Genomic DNA, 17,505 nt, shown 5'->3' with positions numbered 1-17,505 from the left:
GGCTTGCATCTAAGGTGTGTACCGATGCCCAGCCCGTTCTTCCATCCCTCTGCTTGGCCATCCACCACCCCCGCTCCGGCTAGAAGGCAGGGATGAGGTGAGCAGGGGTGAGGATGCCTACGTTGGTCCCTTTCACGGACGGACTCAGGAACTGGCTGAATGACTCTTCAGCCCATCACAGTTATGAACACAGGAAATGTCCCAATGATGGAGACCTCTACTGCTCGTTCCTCCTTGAGATACTGGCCGACGATCTTCCTGAGTGTGGGACTCTTAACTTCCCCTCACTGGACAAACTAGAGCAAAAGAATTAAAGGGCTGGTCCTACAAGAAAGGGAGGAGGTGGAAGGAAAGGATCAAGAATTTCATACAAGGAAGAACTGCAGGAAAGGCAGAGAGTGGGATTTGAAACTGGGCGGAACTGTCTTAATCCCGGGACCAGGTACTGCAGGCGAAGAAAGGACGCACAGCTGGTGGTGTTCGTGGAGGGAAGCTCTGAGCGATCTAATGGCCTCAAAGTGGCCTTATTTACACCTCCAGCTTCAGTGCCTGGAGCAGGGTACCGCATTCACTAGGGGACATTCCAGCAGGGTGCCCACCCCTTGAGAACTGTAAACGCAGGTCACCTGAGGTTACCCACCTACCACTGCCCCAGGGGGACAGTCCCTGCTCCAAAACATCTTTCCTTTAGTAAGAAGATTCCTAATTAAAAGTTTGCCTTGAATACAACGTAAGCACACCCTGGATGGACTGGGTTTCAGACTACATCACCCTTCATTACGAATCCAAAAATAAAGCAGATGATTACAGAACAATAAATACAGAATCTGAGAAAGCAGAAAGGATCATCCTAACTAGATGGTGACCGGGGAACTGCTGGGTCCAAAGCGGTGGTCTTAGGAGAGGAGACTCAGTGACCCATTGAGGTTTCTACTGCAGACAAACTGGGGCATCCCTGGGGTTAGGGACCAACTTTCCCAGGTCAGTGGGCATCCCTGTGCCCAGCGGGGGTGCGGGGCAAGCGCATCTGCCCTCCAACGTCTGCCGGGGAGATGGCTCGCCTCGTGAATGAGCGTGCCTACCCACACCTGGGGTCCCGCTTTCCCTCTGATTCCAGGTGATCTTCACAGGCACACTCAGGACTTCTGCAAGGTAAATGGCTGCATTTTTTAAACTTGTTTTTATTGAGTACAGTTGATTTACAATGGTGTGTTAATTTCTGCTGTGCAGCAAATGACTCAGTTATACATATGTATACTTTTTCATTTTCTTTTCAGTGATGGTTTATCACAGGACATTGAATATAGTTCCCTGTGCTGTACAGTAGGATCTTGTTGTTTATCCATTCTATATATATACTAGTCTGCATCTGCTGACCCCAAACTCCCACTCCATCCCTCCCCCACCCCCTCCCCCTTGGCAGCCACCAGTCTGCTCTCTATGTCTGTGAGTCTGTTTCTGTTTCATAGATAAGCTCATTTGTGTCATATTTTAGATTCCACATGTAAGTGATATCACAGGGTGGTAAATGGTTGCATTTACTGCAGGACTTACACACTTCTTTATCATTTAACACATGTAAAACGGCACTGCCACTTTTACTGCTTCCCTGCCTTTTTTTAGTGTGTCACGAAGTTTTTAGCGCTGAGTCCTAACCTCATTTCCTCTATACTCCTTCTCATTTTCACTGCCTGATTTTACACAGTTGGTGATTTCTAGGAACGTTTATGTCACATTCCAGCAGAACTGACTGCACTTTTAAGGATCACAGGTACAAAGTGTGCGATCCCGTAGGGGTGGGGATGGAGGTAGGGTTTCTGAGGGAGTTCAGGGGATGAACCCAAGAGGCCAGGGCACACGGAGGGGGGCCAGTGCCTGATGTCACGTCATTTCCCTTTTTTTTGCGGTACGCAGGCCTCTCACTGTTGTGGCCTCTCCCGTTGCGGAGCACAGGCTCCGGACGCGCAGGCTCAGCGGCCATGGCTCACGGACCCAGCTGCTCCGCGGCATGTGGGATCTTCCCGGACCGGGGCACGAACCCATGTTCCCTGCATTGGCAGGCGGACTCTCAACCACTGCACCACCAGGGAAGCCCACGTCGTTTCCCTTTTGAACGGCTCAAGCGTCAGTGGTCAAGTTCACCTCCTCCAGCCTTCCACCCGCTGTTCTGCACAGGCCTGGGGACCGTGATAAGGGGGCTAGGCAGCCAGGGAGGGGCGCCCACAGAGCTCACTGCCAGAGTGAGAGCCCGGCCTGACATCCGTCTCCCCCACCAGGGGTTCTCCATTTTTTGATGATTGGGGTGTCCTTCCACCTACAGCAGTGACGGCTCCTTTACAAGCGTGATCGAACTTGACCTCAAGAGTGACTCAGACACTGATCAAAAAGGAAAAGAAAACAAACGTACTGTCTGCTGGTTCCTCACTGGGGTGACGACGTGCTTGTCCCTCCAGTCAAATCTTAATGGCAAAGACACGTTGGAGATGGATGTGTGCGCGTCCGCCAAAAACCGGGGAAAACTGGAAGGTCTGCTTCGTAAATAAATAGCTGAGGATACACATGAAAAGAAAAGGCAACCAACATTATATTATAGGGATTCCTTTTGGAGGGACGTTTCAACAGCAACAGTGGAGTTTCTGATAAAGTCTGCCTTTTGTGCTTTTCCATACATGAAATGGATTAGCCGAAAACTACAAAGATGAGAATCCCTCCAATAGGGCCGGGGCTTTCACATAAAATGACGTGTTTGATAGAAGCAGGTCAAAAAAAGATGAGTATAATTGACATCATTTGTTTGATCACAAGCCATGGAACCATGGGTGTCTTGAATAGAAAGAGCACAGAAAACTGGAGGAGAGATGAGGTATTAGCCCTCAGAGCCACGTGGAAATGTCTGTATTTACGGTATTTAGTTCTTAAGCAATAACTAGAAGAGAGTGAACATGAATTTACTTTTCTAACTGTCAGCACCAGGTACGTGCTTGACATTTATTAAGCATTTAATGAATATTAAGTATTACTCAATTTACTAGCTTCACAATTGAACAATTCTCAAAAGTTAAGGAAACAAGTTAAAGTCGGGAAACTAATCAACTAGTAGCCCCATCGCACCGTACCTTTAAACTCTTCAGGGAACAAATAAGAAAACTGATTTATTCCATAGACGGCAGTGGAGTTTTCACCAGGAAATACAGAATTCAAGTATCGATGTCTATTAAGACTTTCCTAAAAGGAAAAAAAAACACACTCATTTATATCACCCATGTTAACTTTCCAGAGCACGCTGCGTATAACTTACTTGGAGATAGCTTTCAGATGCAAAAGTTAAAGCTTGATTTATTTCCTGCAGATCACGATGGAAGGTCATCTAAGATAATCAGATTACTTTTATAAATGTTTTGTATTAAAAATATTATCTGATTTCAGGAGTAATTTTTGAAGCTGGGAAAGGAATGTCCCAGGAATTCATATAAATGGGTAACCATTTATAATTCCTCTTTACTAAGCGTGTTGAAAGCACTAAATAGATGTTTATTTAACATAGTGGAAAACATAAAATAAATTGCAAATAAACACTAGACACTAGTGGGAGTTGTCGCCAAAGAGCATTCATTTGATCCAACAGCTATGGATCTGGGAACACTGTCTTCTTTATCTCCGTATTTCCCAGCACAACTAATGAAGCACGAAAAAAGGAGTAAGTAACTAATGAATCTATAAATCCGATTCTCCTTGAGCTTTATAGAGGTCTCTGTTTCATTTTGGGTAAAAGGCTTTGGGAAAGAGATGCAAGCCTGGAACTGTCCCAGGAAGATCGCCTGGCTTGTCTTTCCAAAGGGAAAATCGGACCATTGTTACAGATTCCTCAGCTTTGAGTTTTGTGATAATAATCTTAGGCTTGTCTTTTGTATGAGCACGCCTCCATTTCCTACTTCTAACCAGCTGTGTGGGATAAATAGAACTTCAGGAGACCCCACCATTTGGTAAGTTTCCAGCTCTAGCTATTCTGTACTTGCTTGTGCACTTACGTGTTTATTGCGTGTCTGTCCCATAAACCTATAAGCAAAATGAGGGCCAGGCTGGTCTGTCTTATTCGCTACTGGGTTCCCCTCACTGAGCACACACCTGGCACACAACAGATGCTTAATTAATATTTGTTGTTGAATATATGCATAACTACATTTTATATACGTCATGCCCTTGATAGTGCTAAGCTGCTTTTTTTTTTTTTACATATGTATTCGTTTTCAGATTCTTTCCCATTATAGGTTATTAAAAGATATTGAGTATAGTTCTCTGTGCTATACAGTAGGTCCTTGTTGGTTATCTATTTTATACACAGTAGTGTGTATATGTTTATCCCAAACTCCTAATTTATCCCTTGCGCCCCTTTCCCCTTTGGTGACCATAGTTTGTTTTGTCTGTGGGCCTGTTTCTGTTTTGTAAGTAAGTTCATTTGCATCAGTTTTTTAGATTCCACATACAAGCGATATCACACGGTATTTGTCTTTCTCTCTCTGACTTACTTCACCTAGTATGATCATCTCTAGGCCCATCCATGTTGCTGCAAATGGCATAAGCTGTTTGTTTTCAAGCAAATTATTCCTGGGACTCATCGTAATCTTATTTTTTCCTTATGGAGCATATGCCTGGAGGGACTGTTAATCAATCAACAGTTACTGAGGTTTAGATATTTAAAGATAATCTCGATGAAGCAAGCCTCCGAATATAATTTGGGAAGGAGACGTAAAAATCCATCAACAGAACAGAAATGCAAAGCAAGTGAGTAGAGGCCGCGTGACAAATCTAAGCCAGCGACTGCAAACTGCCGCGGAGTCCAGCGGCTTCCTCGTCCTGTAAGCATCTACTGGCCACTGTTGCGAGCTGGAGGGATGAGCGAAGGCCTGAGAAGGTAGGACCTTTACGGATGTACAGGAAAGCCCGCTGCAGCCAGGAGGATGGGCCTCACAGACCATCCACAGGGAGCTTACCCCCTGAATCTGAACTGCCAGGACTGCAGGGAGGGAGGCCCTGGTGCTCACAGGCTGCACCCAGGCCATGACTCAGCACTCGGCCGGCCTACTGGGGAAGGGCCTCCACTGAAGACTGGTTTGGGATTTGTGTGTCCCCATGGCCTCCTACCCTCCCCTGGCCTGCGGGGCGTCTAGGGTACCCTGCCCTCACCCCTTCTCTCAGCTCAGAGATGCTGCAGACACTCTCCCTGACCCTCCCCGACTTCCTCTCTCAGTCCTGACTCCTGGGATAGAGAAAAGAAAGAGAAGACACACAAATCACCAATATCAGGAATGAAACAAGGGCCGCTACAGACGCTTCAGGCACTAGAAGAATCATATTCTGACCACTTGAGGCCAATAAGTTTGACAACCTACATGAAACGGACAAACTCTTTGGAAGACACACATTACTAAATCTGGATACAAGAGAAACAGAAAACTTGAACAGCTTTTTATCAAGTAAAGGCATTAAATTCCTAACTGAAAATGACTCCACAAAGAAAACTCCAGGCCAAGATGGCTTCATTGGTGAATTCTATGTAATTAAAAAAGAAATACCAATACCAACTGTACGCACATTCTTTGAGAAAACAAAGGCGAGGGGAACTCTTTGCAACTGATTTTATAAGGCCAGTATAACCCTGATCCCAAAACCAGACAAAAACATCTCAAAGAAAGAGAAATACACACCAATAGCCCTCATGACTACAGATGTAAAATCCTTAAGAAAATATTAGCAAATCAAATTCAACAATTTATAAGAAAGACAATACATCATGACCAAGTGAGGGCCATTAAAAAAGACTATGTTGGTTTAACATCTGAAAATCAATCAACATAATACACCATATTAATGGAATGAAAGAGGAAGGAAAACTATATGGTATTTTCAATAGACGCAGAAAAAGCACTTAACAATTCATAATCCTTTCACGATAGAAACTCTCAGCAGTGAATGAAAAGAAACTTCTTCAACCTGATGGAAAGAATCTATGAAGCGCCTATTTCAATCAGAGGCCAACTTCGAACAGAATCCATTTGTGTCTTATTCCTACTGAATTAGTCAGAAAACCTAGACTATCTTGTTATACATGGTAGATGTTAAAGTACTGGATAAACGGATGGACAGATGAACGAAAGACTGAATCAATTCTGACCCAAGATCTCCAGTTTCTGGTACATTTTCATTTTGGCAGTGTATGCGTGAAGCTAGAGCCATTGGAAATTGCCACCCGAACCACAGTGTCTTACATCAATTTCACCTCTTAACGTTTCTGTTAGACAGAAATTGTGGTTTAAAGCATTCTGGATAAAGTTTATTTGGAGGAAATAATCCAGATCTTCAGGGGCTGTTTACAGCAAACATCTGTGGTTCATTCATTAGGATCATTCATTGTAAAATGACCTTCTATTTATACATAAACAAACATGCCTCAAAGTACACACAATTTTATTTTTTAAAAACAGAGCATGTAATCATCGAGGCAAGAATTTTTAAGGTGGAGTTTCTGAAATTTTAAGCAAAATCACATGTGCATTGGCATACAAATACTCTTCTGAGGTGAGAACATACAACTTTTATTGGTTCCCTTATTGGGTCTGTGGTCTCCCACGGGGGTCAGAAGACCAGCTGTTCTGTGGTCAGACAGGGAGCCTCAGCAAATGTCAGTCCACACCTGGGCTGTAGCACAAAGAACAGGCTGAACCCAACGGCAGGGGCTTCCTGAACACCAGAAGCTTCTAAGGAGTGAAAGGGCAGAGGGGCAGCTGCTGTCCCCCCCTTCTCCAGTCACTTATCCTGTGAGGCATCCCATAATCATCCCAGGAGGAGCCTGGTCTTCACCCAACAATAACAGGTGTCGGTTTGTGTACAAGTATCACAGGTGCCACCTGACTTCCGCTCAAGGAATATTCCCGGGGAACTTAGGAAACCCCGTAAGGCAGGGATGACAAAACCTTTCACCATGAACCCATGATGGTGAAAACATTACTAATCAATCAGATCCTTTCTCTAGCTGCGTCAGCAGTTCCCTGAACACCTTTCCACTGGGTTTTGGGCAGCCACTAGCCAGTCATCAATGCATTTGCAAACAAGAGGACACCTCTTTGCTCTCCCTAACTAAGATACCAAGATCCAAAGACTACAGCTGCTGGTTCAACATTTGTCCACTTTTCACCCTAAAACCTCTCCATTCTCTCTAGCACGACACAGAGCACTTTATAACTCTATTTTAATTTTTAAACTTTTTTTTTCGTTTTAAGATTATGGAGCCAGGGAATTTTCTAGAATTTGTACATAATTTACCCCGATGGGTAAACAGAGAATCTCAACCAATTCCTAATGAGACATAATTTTATTTTATTTTTAACTTTTATTTTTTTGCGGTGCGCGGGCCTCTCACTGCTGTGGCCTCTCCCGTTGCGGAGCACAGGCTCCGGACGCGCAGGCTCAGCGGCCATGGCTCACGGGCCCAGCTGCTCCGCGGCATGTGGGATCTTCCCGGACCGGGGCACGAACCCGTGTGCCCTGCATCGGCAGGCGGACTCTCAACCACTGCGCCACCAGGGAAGCCCTGACATAATTTTAAAGAGATAAAGCTTTGCAGAGTTATACTGAGTGTCAGTTACAACACATTTTAATCCATCTTGCCGGGCCAGAGGGGTGCTTCCCAATGCTTGTGGGTACCCAGCAAGCAAGGCCCTTTCTATCTGCTCACGTCCAGCTCTGCCCAAGGTCCAAACAGCTGTTTAGGTTCAAACACAGTTTCCAGCAAGTGTGGACAGAAGCCCTCGTTGCTCTCCCTTCCGGGCCCCTATCTCAAGAACTAAACTCCCACTGGGAGCAATTGCTTTGAACATCTTTCAGGCTTTCTCAGCTCAAGGTTTTTAAACTTACTGAGAATCTTCCTCACTCTGCCCTTGTCTGCTTACAACTGTCTATCTCCTGGCATGCACCCTTGCAGAACCCGAGAGGAGCTGTATTTTCTAGACATCATCTCCTGGGTATGGTTTCTAGTATGAGTAACTATACAGTATGAGTGAATACATATATATTTATAAATTATATAAATAACATAGGTTTAAAATACATATTCATTACTCTGGCCTCCTTGTGACTTCAATCCTCAATTTTTTTTATTTTTGAGAAGTATGGCAGTGCTTTTATTTCTTCAGTCAATGAATACATTAGCGGTATGGGTGGGATTGGTTTTTTTCCCCTAAGGTGTTAGTTCACCACCATATGCCTCCAAGCTCAGGGCAGGAATGGAATATAGGACAAAAACTTTGATCTTAAGCGATTATACCGGTGCTTCTGGTTTTGAAAGCTAGAGAAATAAATTGGTGATAAAAATACACATCTTGGTCTGGGCAAAAAACAAGAATGCGCAGAATCAGGCAAGGCTGGTACTTCCTAAACACTGGAGGTCCAGGGAGACGAGGAGAAGGAGCAGAGAGCAGCTACAGAATCCCATGGAAAGCTCAAGAAAATACCAGGAAAATAAGAAATGCAATTCCACTAAGCAGCAGGATTACTGATTTCATACTTGCTTTTGCTTAAGAAGGAATTTTCTTTGATAACTTAAAAAATGATAATGACCTCTCATGACCCCACACACTTTCCCTGTGTCCCCAGCCCACGGCTCCCAGCACTAGATACATATTGAATAGAACACAGTGAGGACAACTCTAAATCATTACCTCTTGCAGCTTGGTTTCAGGAAAAACCTTATTTATACGGAGCTAACTGGTGTGTTCCTGAGTTTTAATGCTGGCGTGCATCTGAGATTACCAAGCCTTTTCAGAATAATCTGAAAAGGAAATGAAATGCTTCCCACTTCTCTAAATCGGTCTCCACCAAGTCAGCGGAACTTGCAGGGTGTGCGCTAGTCCAAGGGGCCCGCGTTCAGTTAAATCATAAACCGGCAGGATTCCCTGAGCTTGCTGAAGGTTGGCTCTGTGCGGATAAAATTCCGACTTCAGAAGGAGGTGGCCAGCGCCCCCTCCGGAAGATGGGCAGGTTTCTCCGCCTACTTCTGGTTCCCATCCTTGAAATGCAGTTTGGGAAGGCGGCGAGGACGCCCGGGGGCTCCAAAAGGGGGTGCGCCTTCCAATCAGGACCACCTTGGACGTAGCCAGTGGTCACCCGCAGCTGCACATCTTTCTTGGAGGACCCCTCTGTGGGTCAGCACGGCTCGCGCGCGTCACGCCAGCTCTGGAACGCAGGCGCGTCACCGAACTGCGCGCAGGCGACCCCGGGGGTGGCGCTCCGGTGGCCCCACTGTCCCGGGACAGGAAGCCCAGGGGAACGCAGGGGTGCGCTCAAGTCCCCCTCCCCCGTCCCCGGGACAGGAAGCCCAGGGGACCCGGGGGTGCGCTCAGGTCCCCCTCCCCCGTCCCCGGGACAGGAAGCCCAGGGGACCCCGGGGGTGAGCTCAGGTCCCCTCCCCCTCCCCGGGACAGGAAGCCCAGGGGACCCGGGGGTGCGCTCAGGTCCCCCTCCCCCATCCCCGGGACAGGAAGCCCAGGGGACCCCGGGGGTGAGCTCAGGGCCTCCTCCCCCGTCCCCGGGACAGGAAGCCCAGGGGACCCGGGGGTGAGCTCAGGTCCCCCTCCCCCTTCCGGGACAGGCAGGCGGGAAGGGCCCCCGGGGAGCGCGGTACCCGGAAGGCGGCGGGCGGGTTGCGGCCGCTCGGCGGGGCCGGGGCGGCACCGGGACAGCAGCCGCAGCAGCAGCAGCAGCAAAGCAGCCAGAGGCGCCGCAGCTCCATCGCGCGCGCTCCCTCTTCCGGTCGCGGGCTCCCGCAGCCGGCAGGTACGGGGATTGGGGGCCGCGGGCGGGGCGCGGGGCTGAGACGGTTACGCCCCTTCTTCCCCGCCGCCCGGAAGTGGGCGTCCGGCGGCCGCGAAGCGCGGCTTCGCGCTGTGCTCGGCGGAGCGCCCGCCCGGGACCCCGTGTTCCGGTGTCGCCCCGCGCCTGCTAGAAGAGAGCCTGAGGGTGGGCTTCGCACGGGAGTGACAGTACGCGCTGTCGCGTGACCGCACTTGCTGCCTCAAGCCCCTTCTGCCTCCTCCTTCTGTCTCGGATGGAAAGATGCAGGCAGCCGCGGAGTTTAATTTCACCTTCATCCTGTTTCTTCTGTGGTGGGCTCTGACATTGGGAACCTGATTCCGAAATAATGTCTGCGAATTTGCACGGAGACATTCATTCAGCAGATGTTTATTAAATACATATCAAAACGTACAGTTGTGAAAATAGTACACAATGTTTCGGTTTATTACATTATGGCCGTTTCAAACTTTGGAAGCCAGTTTCTTCATTTGCACAGAAAGAAACGTAGCGTTTAATTCTTAAGTTTGTGGTCAAATTGTGTGTGTGTGTGTGTGTGTCTTATTTTAGACTTTTAATTCCTTTTTACAAGCTAGGTGCATTTTGTGGTTTCGGCTCATTTTGTAGTTCAGAAGAGTGGGGCTCCCCAGATGGTCCCCAAACTCCCCTCCCTGCAAGCGGCAAACCCAGCCTGCGGCCACTTCCTGAAACCTGTGTCCCGGAACCACCAGGGTTGAGCCCACCAGGGGAGAACGTTTTATCAGCATCCCTGCTAGGACCATCTTGGGGCCACGTCCTCATTCCCTAGGGCATCTCCCCGGAGGGAGCTCACCAAGTCAAAGCACAGCATGTGCCCATGTCTGTCTCTTGGGCAGTGGTGCTGCGAGGGTGTTCCGGAAGGATAGCTTTAGTTTTAATGGTACCTGGTTGAGGTTAGATTTTTGCCATCATTAGCATATTTATTTCCATTTCCCTCTTTGCTCTGTCAGACTCTGTTCCTTACACCATCCCTGATGCCCCAGGGCCTTTGCACAAGCGGGTCCCTCTTCACATCACTGCCACCTCCTCCTTGGGGAAGCCCTCCTGATGCTCTCATCCTGGGACGGCCTCTGGCAACAGAGGCCCCCGGAACAGGCACTCCTGTGTAGCTGCATAGTTTCTCCTTTAAATGTGAGCTTGTCTTCACTCCCAGCTGGCCCCGATGACTGGGCAGGTGGTGATGGTGCAAGAGCTCCCTGAAGGTCTCCCTGGGAACCTGGGCTCCCCACACACTTTCCCTGTGTCCCCAGCCCACGGCTCCCAGGCCAGACCAATGACGGTGAAACCTGTGCCATTCACTCAGCCACAGCTGAGACCACGTCCTCCTGGTGCATCTCCAGGCCAGGGGGGCTTCCTGGAGGAAAGGGCCTGCAGACCTGGGAGGCTGGGCAAAGGACTTAGTAGAGGCAAGAAAAGATGAAATGTTTAGGAGGTCCTGGGGGTTGGAGAGGATGTGGCAGAGAGGAGGGGCTACAAGGGGTCAGCCTCCCACCCTCTGCCAGCCTGGGTGGGAGGGTGTCCAGTACTGAAGGACAGACGAGGCCCCCCGCACCTCGGGCCAGGCTTCTGCACCCTCAGCGCTGGCGAAGGGGATGAAGAGGCCCGGGGAGGGCAGGGGGGCTGAAAACTCAGTCTCTCTTCTTCCACCCCCGCCCTCAGCAATGACTACCTGTCCCAGGAGGGGCCCCGCCGGACGCCGGCCATAAAGCAGGCGCTGCGCTGGAAGTACACACCCATGGGACGCGATGCTGCCGGTCCACAGTGGTACACGGGCCTGACCAGCTTGGACCCCCGAGAAGCCTGGAACACGCTCCCTCAGGCGCTCTGGACAGCCCATACCTCGAGGCTTATGTCCACAAGCGCGGATGCCACACTCCCCGGGAGTGCACAGCATGCCCTCGGGTGAGTGCCCGGCCCCGCCCGCCCCGACACCAGGCCCTCCTCGAGGGGAGGGTGAGGCCCAGAGGTGCAGAGATGACCCCTGACCCCTACCCCGCAGCCTACACCCAGCGGCTCCGGGAGACGACTGCCTGGTAGACGGCATCATCCCCGCGCAGTACAGGGGCCCCCGCGCGCGGTAGGGAGCGTGCTGTGGGAAGACAGACCCATGGGACAAGGAGTACGGTGATCCTGGGCCAGGGCACGCGACCCAGGGGCTGGGGTGAGACCGCCCGGGGCCAAGAGGCGGGGCCAGCCGGTGACCCAGGTCCTGGCCCCGCAGCGATCCACAGGCACCATTCGGAGAGGAGCCGCTGTGGCGCACGTCTGACTACGTGCTATACCTGTCAGCGCCCAGCGCCCGCGCTACACCACCCAGAACTACCGGCAGTGGGCACGGAACCCTGCTGCCCCTCCACCGGCCAGCAGCCCCCGCCCGTCTACACGGCCAGGCACTGATAAAGATCGCGCTGCCCGATGTGGCTCGTCGGGACCGGCGCCTCTCCCCCAAGGCGTCTGTCCACCTCTGGGGCCGGGAGCTGGGGCCCTCAGGCAGCCAGGTGAAGGGAGCTCTGAACCAGGACCCTGGTGACCAAGCTCCAGGGCAGAGTCAGACAGACGAGCTCTCCTGCCCTCGGCCCCCCTACGCCGGGCCCCAGGCCAAGGCACAGTCCTGGCCCCGGGTGGCCTGGGCACAGGGAGCCGCGCTCCGGCCGCCTGCTCGGCATGCTGAGCCTCACCATCGCCAGGGCCAGGGTCTGGGCCCAGCCGCTAACCCCGAGGCTGGGCTCCTGGCAGGCTCAGCAATGGCTCTGTCCTCCAGGGCTGGTGGCACCCGGGAGACCCTAGGCTGGCCGGGGCTGAGCTCGGGGCAGGCCCTGTGCCCAGGAGCCTCACATCCGGCCGTGTGGCCAGGTTTAAATAAAGTATATCATCGCACAAAGTCACTTTGTACGTGTCTGGCATGTCTTAAGCACTCAGTATTAGCTATTTATTTTACTTTTAAGTAGCTTTTCCCCTCCTTTGGTTATCGTTGCACTGCTTTCCACCTGCTCAGCTTAGTTCATAGTCACCCAGTTCTTCGTGTTTTCTTCTCCTTGTTTTTAATTTTTTCAGATCATTTCACTTCATATTAACCTAATCCTAGAGAATGGACCAAAGGAGCAGAAGTAGTGTTCAAATAAGTTAACATCCCATTCCAGCAGCATCTCAGGTTAAGGATTTTCTGGTGAAGGGGGGGCCACTTTAAGGATGAAAGCAGCTCTTTTGCCCCTTTTTCCTATTTATACACTTCTGTCCCCCTCTAACCTTAAAAGAATAATTGTAGGAATGAGACCACTAGGCAGTTTAACCTAACTTCTGGCTTACGGGCTCCTGAATGCACACCATGCCTTGCTAACCTGTTGATTTGTTTCCTAGATAAAAAGAAGGAAGAATGGGGCTTCCCTGGTGGCGCAGTGGTTGAGAATCTGCCTGCTAATGCAGGGGACACGGGTTCGAGCCCTGGTCTGGGAGGATCCCACATGCCGCGGAGCAACTAGGCCCGTGAGCCACAACTACTGAGCCTGCGCGTCTGGAGCCTGTGCTCCGCAACAAGAGAGGCCGCGATAGTGAGAGGCCCGCGCAACGCAATGAAGACTGGCCCCCACTTGCCACAACTAGAGAAAGCCCCCGCACAGAAACGAAGACCCAACACAGCAAAAATAAATAAATAAAGTACTAAACTTCTACCCCCAACACCTTCAAAAAAAAAAAAAAAAAGGAAGAATGAAGAATTCAGCAAGTAAAGAATGGCTATCTCTCTACCCCCAAGGCCCCTTAACAATCCTGCAGGCAGATTAGGCAGAGGAGATAACATCTGAAGAAGGAGTCAGCCAGCCTGCACGCTCTCCTGCCTCCATGATTCACTGAGATTCTTCCCCCCATTTTCCCCTTTAAACACTGTCCTGGCTGAGCAGAATCTTGGGCATTGATGTTAGGACATGAGTCCACCTTCTCCCCAGATTGCCGCCCTTTCTGATTGAAGCACCTTTCCTTTCTATTCACACTTGCCTCTCAAATTATTGGCTTTTGAGTGGTGAGCAACTGAACCCGAGTTTGGTAACAAGGAGACCAGGCCACTTCTAATGTCCATTGTCTTTCAGAAGAACACAGATTTGTTTCTCCAATTTAAAGTGCACAGTGAGTGCAAATTCCTGTGCAGTAGTTCTGGAGTGGGTTCTGATTATGCTTTTCTAACCATCTCCCAGGGCTGTTGCTGCTGGTAGCAGGGGCCACACTTAGAATGGCAAGCAGTACACCAAGCCTGCTGCTGTTTCTGCACTCCCCTCACTCAGCAGGGAAATGAAAAAGGACTGAGGTGTCTCCCTCAGAGAAAATTCATATTCCTTTCTGGTCATTGCATCTCTGCTCATTTCCTCGGACAGTGAGTATCAGTGAGTAATATTGTCCTCTCTGGCCTCAGGGCAGCTATGTGATTTGCATCTTCCCGTGTAAACTGAGAATGGAGGCCCCCTATTCACACGTTATTAAGAATTTCAGGATGGCGACAAGGGCTGAGTCTCTCTGAGCACAGGGTCCTGTGTGGTTCCCCATGCCACATGCCCACACAGGCGGCTTACTAGGCCTTTCTACTCTAACCTTTTCTAAACAAGGCTTCCAGGAGTCTTCGGAATTGATGTCAAGGTCAGCCCTCTTAGACTTTTTAGAACCACCATCTGGCGTACGTCTTTCGTTTTTGCCTAGGTACGGTGAGTCGTCCTATTCTCTGATGGAAAATTGATAATAAAGATAATGTACACCTGTTCTGGGTATTAGGAATAAAGACATGAAAGTTTTTTCTATGCACGTATGATGAGACGATTGCTCTCGGAATGTAGGGGGTAAAGGTTTAATTTAAACAGCGAGCTCACAGGTCAATGTTCATATCAACTCCGGCTGTTCTTCTGCAACCAGCCCTCTCCTGTAAGTCACTCAAGCTCATATATATGATTGCAATATATATATAGCAAACATATATATATATGTTTGCAATGCAAACTTCTGCTAAAATATATATATATATATATTTTAGCAGAAGTTTGCATTCAGATCATAGCTACTGTTTATTGACAACCTACTGAGTCAGAACATTTAAATACAGGCAGCCACCTTACCCCAGGAAAACTGGTTCAGTAAAAAAACCATTTAAACTAAATTTATTTCCTAAGCGCACGTCAACAATTGTGTATTGAGCACCTATTAAGTGCCAGACATTCTGGTTAATGAGGATCTGTCAGTAAGTAAGTGACTGAAGAGGCAAAAATCCCCACCCTCGTGGAGCTGGCCTCCAGGGAGGAAGGATACACACAAGTTAGTATAAGTGTTACAAGGCAATAAAACAGGATACAGAGGGTCAGGAGTGAGTGGTGGGGCTGTGATTTTCAGTAAGGTGCTTGGGGGGAAACTCTCTGGGGAAGAGACATCTGAGCAGACCTGAAGAAGGTGAAGTGAGATGCTCAAGTGTCTGGGAGAAAGAAACTAAGATGGAAAGAATAGTGCCGAGGCCTTGAGGTGGGAGTGTGCCTGGCACGGTCCAGAAGCATCGAAGACGTCCGTGCGGTGGAGAGGAGAGAACGCGGGGAGTGCAGAAGCAGCGCTCAGACTGTGTACTTCTCTGCAGGTTAAAGGGGAATCAAAATTACTTATTAAGTACTTATTAGAAAGGGATTTGAAAAAGCTTTTATCTTGAAAATTGAAGGTTGCACGTTCCTGCTAATTTTTAGAATAAACACCATCAATTTCATCTATGTGGGAGGTGTAATTCTTCTCATTAAATTGGCAGAATAGCACACTGGGCTTCCTTTGCTTCTGTGTTGGCTGTCTGTTGCTACATAACAATAACCCCCAAACTGAGTAGCTTAAAGTACTAACCTTTATGATCTCACACAGTGTCTGTGGGGCAGGCGTCTAGGAGCGAACTAGCTGGGTGATTCTGACTCAGGCTCTCTCGTGGGGTTGCAGGTGTCAGTGAAAGCGGTTGCCGCCATATCAGTAAACAAAGGATGTTGCAGCCGTCGAGCCCTCACGTTCCAGCCGCCTGGATGGTGAGCCCTGAGGGACTCAGGATGGAAACAGGATGCCCGCCATCTAGCCCTCAGCCACCGCAGCCACCTTGCAGTGATGGGGAGACTTGCCCCAGAGAGCTGAGGTGGGCATCAAAGGAACAATTTCAGTGAGCCCAGATTTTGCATCTTTCCACACACCGAAAAGCTCTAACTTCCTTAACTTGAGATGTCTGGTTTTCTTTACTTAACAGTAATCTTTTGATGTTCCGACTACCTGGTCTTTGTAGCAAAAACTCCTCTATATCCTGGCTCCCCCCTTGCCTCTTTGAAACAGTCCCTCCGAGCCATCTGAGAGGCTGCGTCCCGGGCTTAGGTCCTCAGAATGTGTGCCAAGTAACAATAATTCTCAACGTTTAGTTTGTGCCTTTTGTTCAGCTGACACAGACAAGCTGTTGAAAGCAGCTGTGGTCATCTGGAGGTCTCACGGGGTCGGGGGATTCGATTTCAAGCTCACATGGCTGTTGGCAGGGGTCCTCAGAGGTCCTCAGGCTTCTGGATGAAGGCCTCCGGTCCCTACCCCCTGGGGCCCCCCAAGGGCTCCACGGGGCCTGCAAGCTGTCTTCCTCAAGAGTGAGCCATTCCAGGGGTGGGGAGAACAGGCCAGGGAAGGACCGGGGTGAGGCCACAGTGTCTCCCATGACCTAACCTTGAAGTTGCACAGCACCCTTCTGCCCTGAGTTACACAGACCAAGCCTGGTCTAGGGTGGGTGGAGGGGATGACACAGGCTGTGAACACCAGGAGCTGGACCCATTGGTGCGTCTGGGAAACAAGATCCCACAGCCTCACGTCAACACTAGCAGCGCACGCGGTCATTTGTGTGTGCGTGAGAACAATCCAGCGTTTCCACTGTTTTCACAAATGCTTCTCAACCTCTGTGGTATTCAGATCATTATTTGTTATTGTTTCTATCTTGTCATAAAGCTTCTGGGTTTTCTTCAGTTTATAATCATTTTACTTTATTTTAAAATGACTTTGCTAACGCAGCATTATTCATAATAGCCAAGACACAGAAGCAACCTAAGTGTCCATCGACAGATGAATGGATAAACAAGATGTGGTACATATATACAATAGAATATTACTCAGCCATAAAAAGGAATGAAATAATGCCATTTGCAGCAACACAGATGGACCTAGAGATTGTCATACTAAGTGAAGTAAGTCGGACAGAGAAAGACAAATACCACATGATATCACTTACATGTGGAATCTAAAATATGACACAAATGAATTTATCTACAAAAGAGAAACAGGCTCACAAATATTGAAAACAGACTTGTGGTTGCCAAGGGGGAGGGGGTGAGGGAGGGATGGATTGGGAGTTTGGGATTAACAGATACAAACTATTGTATATAGGATGGATAAATAACAAGTTCCTACTGTAGAGCACAGGGAACTATATTCAATATCCTGTAATCAACCGTCATGGAAAAGAAAAAAAATATTTATCTTGATAAAAAAGAAATATTAAAAAGAACGTATATACTTGTATAACTGAGTCACTTTCTGTACAGTAGAAATGAACCCCACATTGTAAATCAGCTAAACTCCAATTAAAAAAATAAATAAAATGACTTT

The 17,505-nt window shown here is 49.0% G+C and overlaps 2 protein-coding genes across 4 annotated transcripts in view; one reads left to right on the top strand and one right to left on the bottom strand.

The window, feature by feature from the left end:
• CTSO (cathepsin O) overlaps window positions 1-9,805 on the bottom strand; it is a 20,758-nt gene extending 10,953 nt beyond the window's left edge. Inside the window, exons 1-3 of the mRNA XM_067737102.1 lie at window positions 9,677-9,805; window positions 3,117-3,225; window positions 2,408-2,547 (exon numbers count right to left, since the gene is read on the bottom strand). Of these exons, the coding sequence (XP_067593203.1) occupies window positions 2,408-2,547; window positions 3,117-3,225; window positions 9,677-9,784 (357 nt within the window). The 5' untranslated portion in view covers window positions 9,785-9,805. The remainder of the gene's footprint in view (window positions 1-2,407; window positions 2,548-3,116; window positions 3,226-9,676) is intronic.
• Window positions 9,698-17,505, top strand: LOC137224107 (uncharacterized). Of its 3 annotated transcripts, XR_010943251.1 has the most exons (4): window positions 9,698-9,828; window positions 11,542-11,784; window positions 13,240-14,565; window positions 15,823-17,505. XR_010943251.1 is itself a non-coding variant. In XM_067737103.1 (3 exons), exons 2-3 carry the CDS (start codon window positions 11,618-11,620, stop codon window positions 12,828-12,830), a joined length of 894 nt encoding a protein of 297 aa, XP_067593204.1. In that variant the 5' UTR covers window positions 9,704-9,828; window positions 11,542-11,617; the 3' UTR covers window positions 12,831-13,220. The 3 variants fall into 3 exon arrangements, 1 of the variants encoding a protein (XP_067593204.1); XR_010943250.1 differs by lacking the exon at window positions 15,823-17,505 and having other exon boundaries at window positions 13,240-14,663; XM_067737103.1 differs by lacking the exons at window positions 13,240-14,565; window positions 15,823-17,505 and adding an exon at window positions 12,104-13,220 and having other exon boundaries at window positions 9,704-9,828.

This window comes from Pseudorca crassidens, chromosome 4 (genome assembly GCF_039906515.1).
Source record: "Pseudorca crassidens isolate mPseCra1 chromosome 4, mPseCra1.hap1, whole genome shotgun sequence".
NCBI classification, from domain to species: Eukaryota; Metazoa; Chordata; class Mammalia; order Artiodactyla; family Delphinidae; genus Pseudorca; species Pseudorca crassidens.
Note: the sequence above shows the minus strand (reverse complement) of the source record. Positions and strands in the feature narration are given on the sequence as shown.

Coding starts and splice junctions, on each gene's coding strand:
- LOC137224107 (XM_067737103.1), top strand. CDS start 11,618: ATGGGACGCGATGCTGCCGGTCCACAGTGGTACACGGGCCTGACCAGC. Junction 11,785..12,103: donor AGTGCACAGCATGCCCTCGG/GTGAGTGCCCGG, acceptor CTGGCCCCGCAG/CGATCCACAGGCACCATTCG.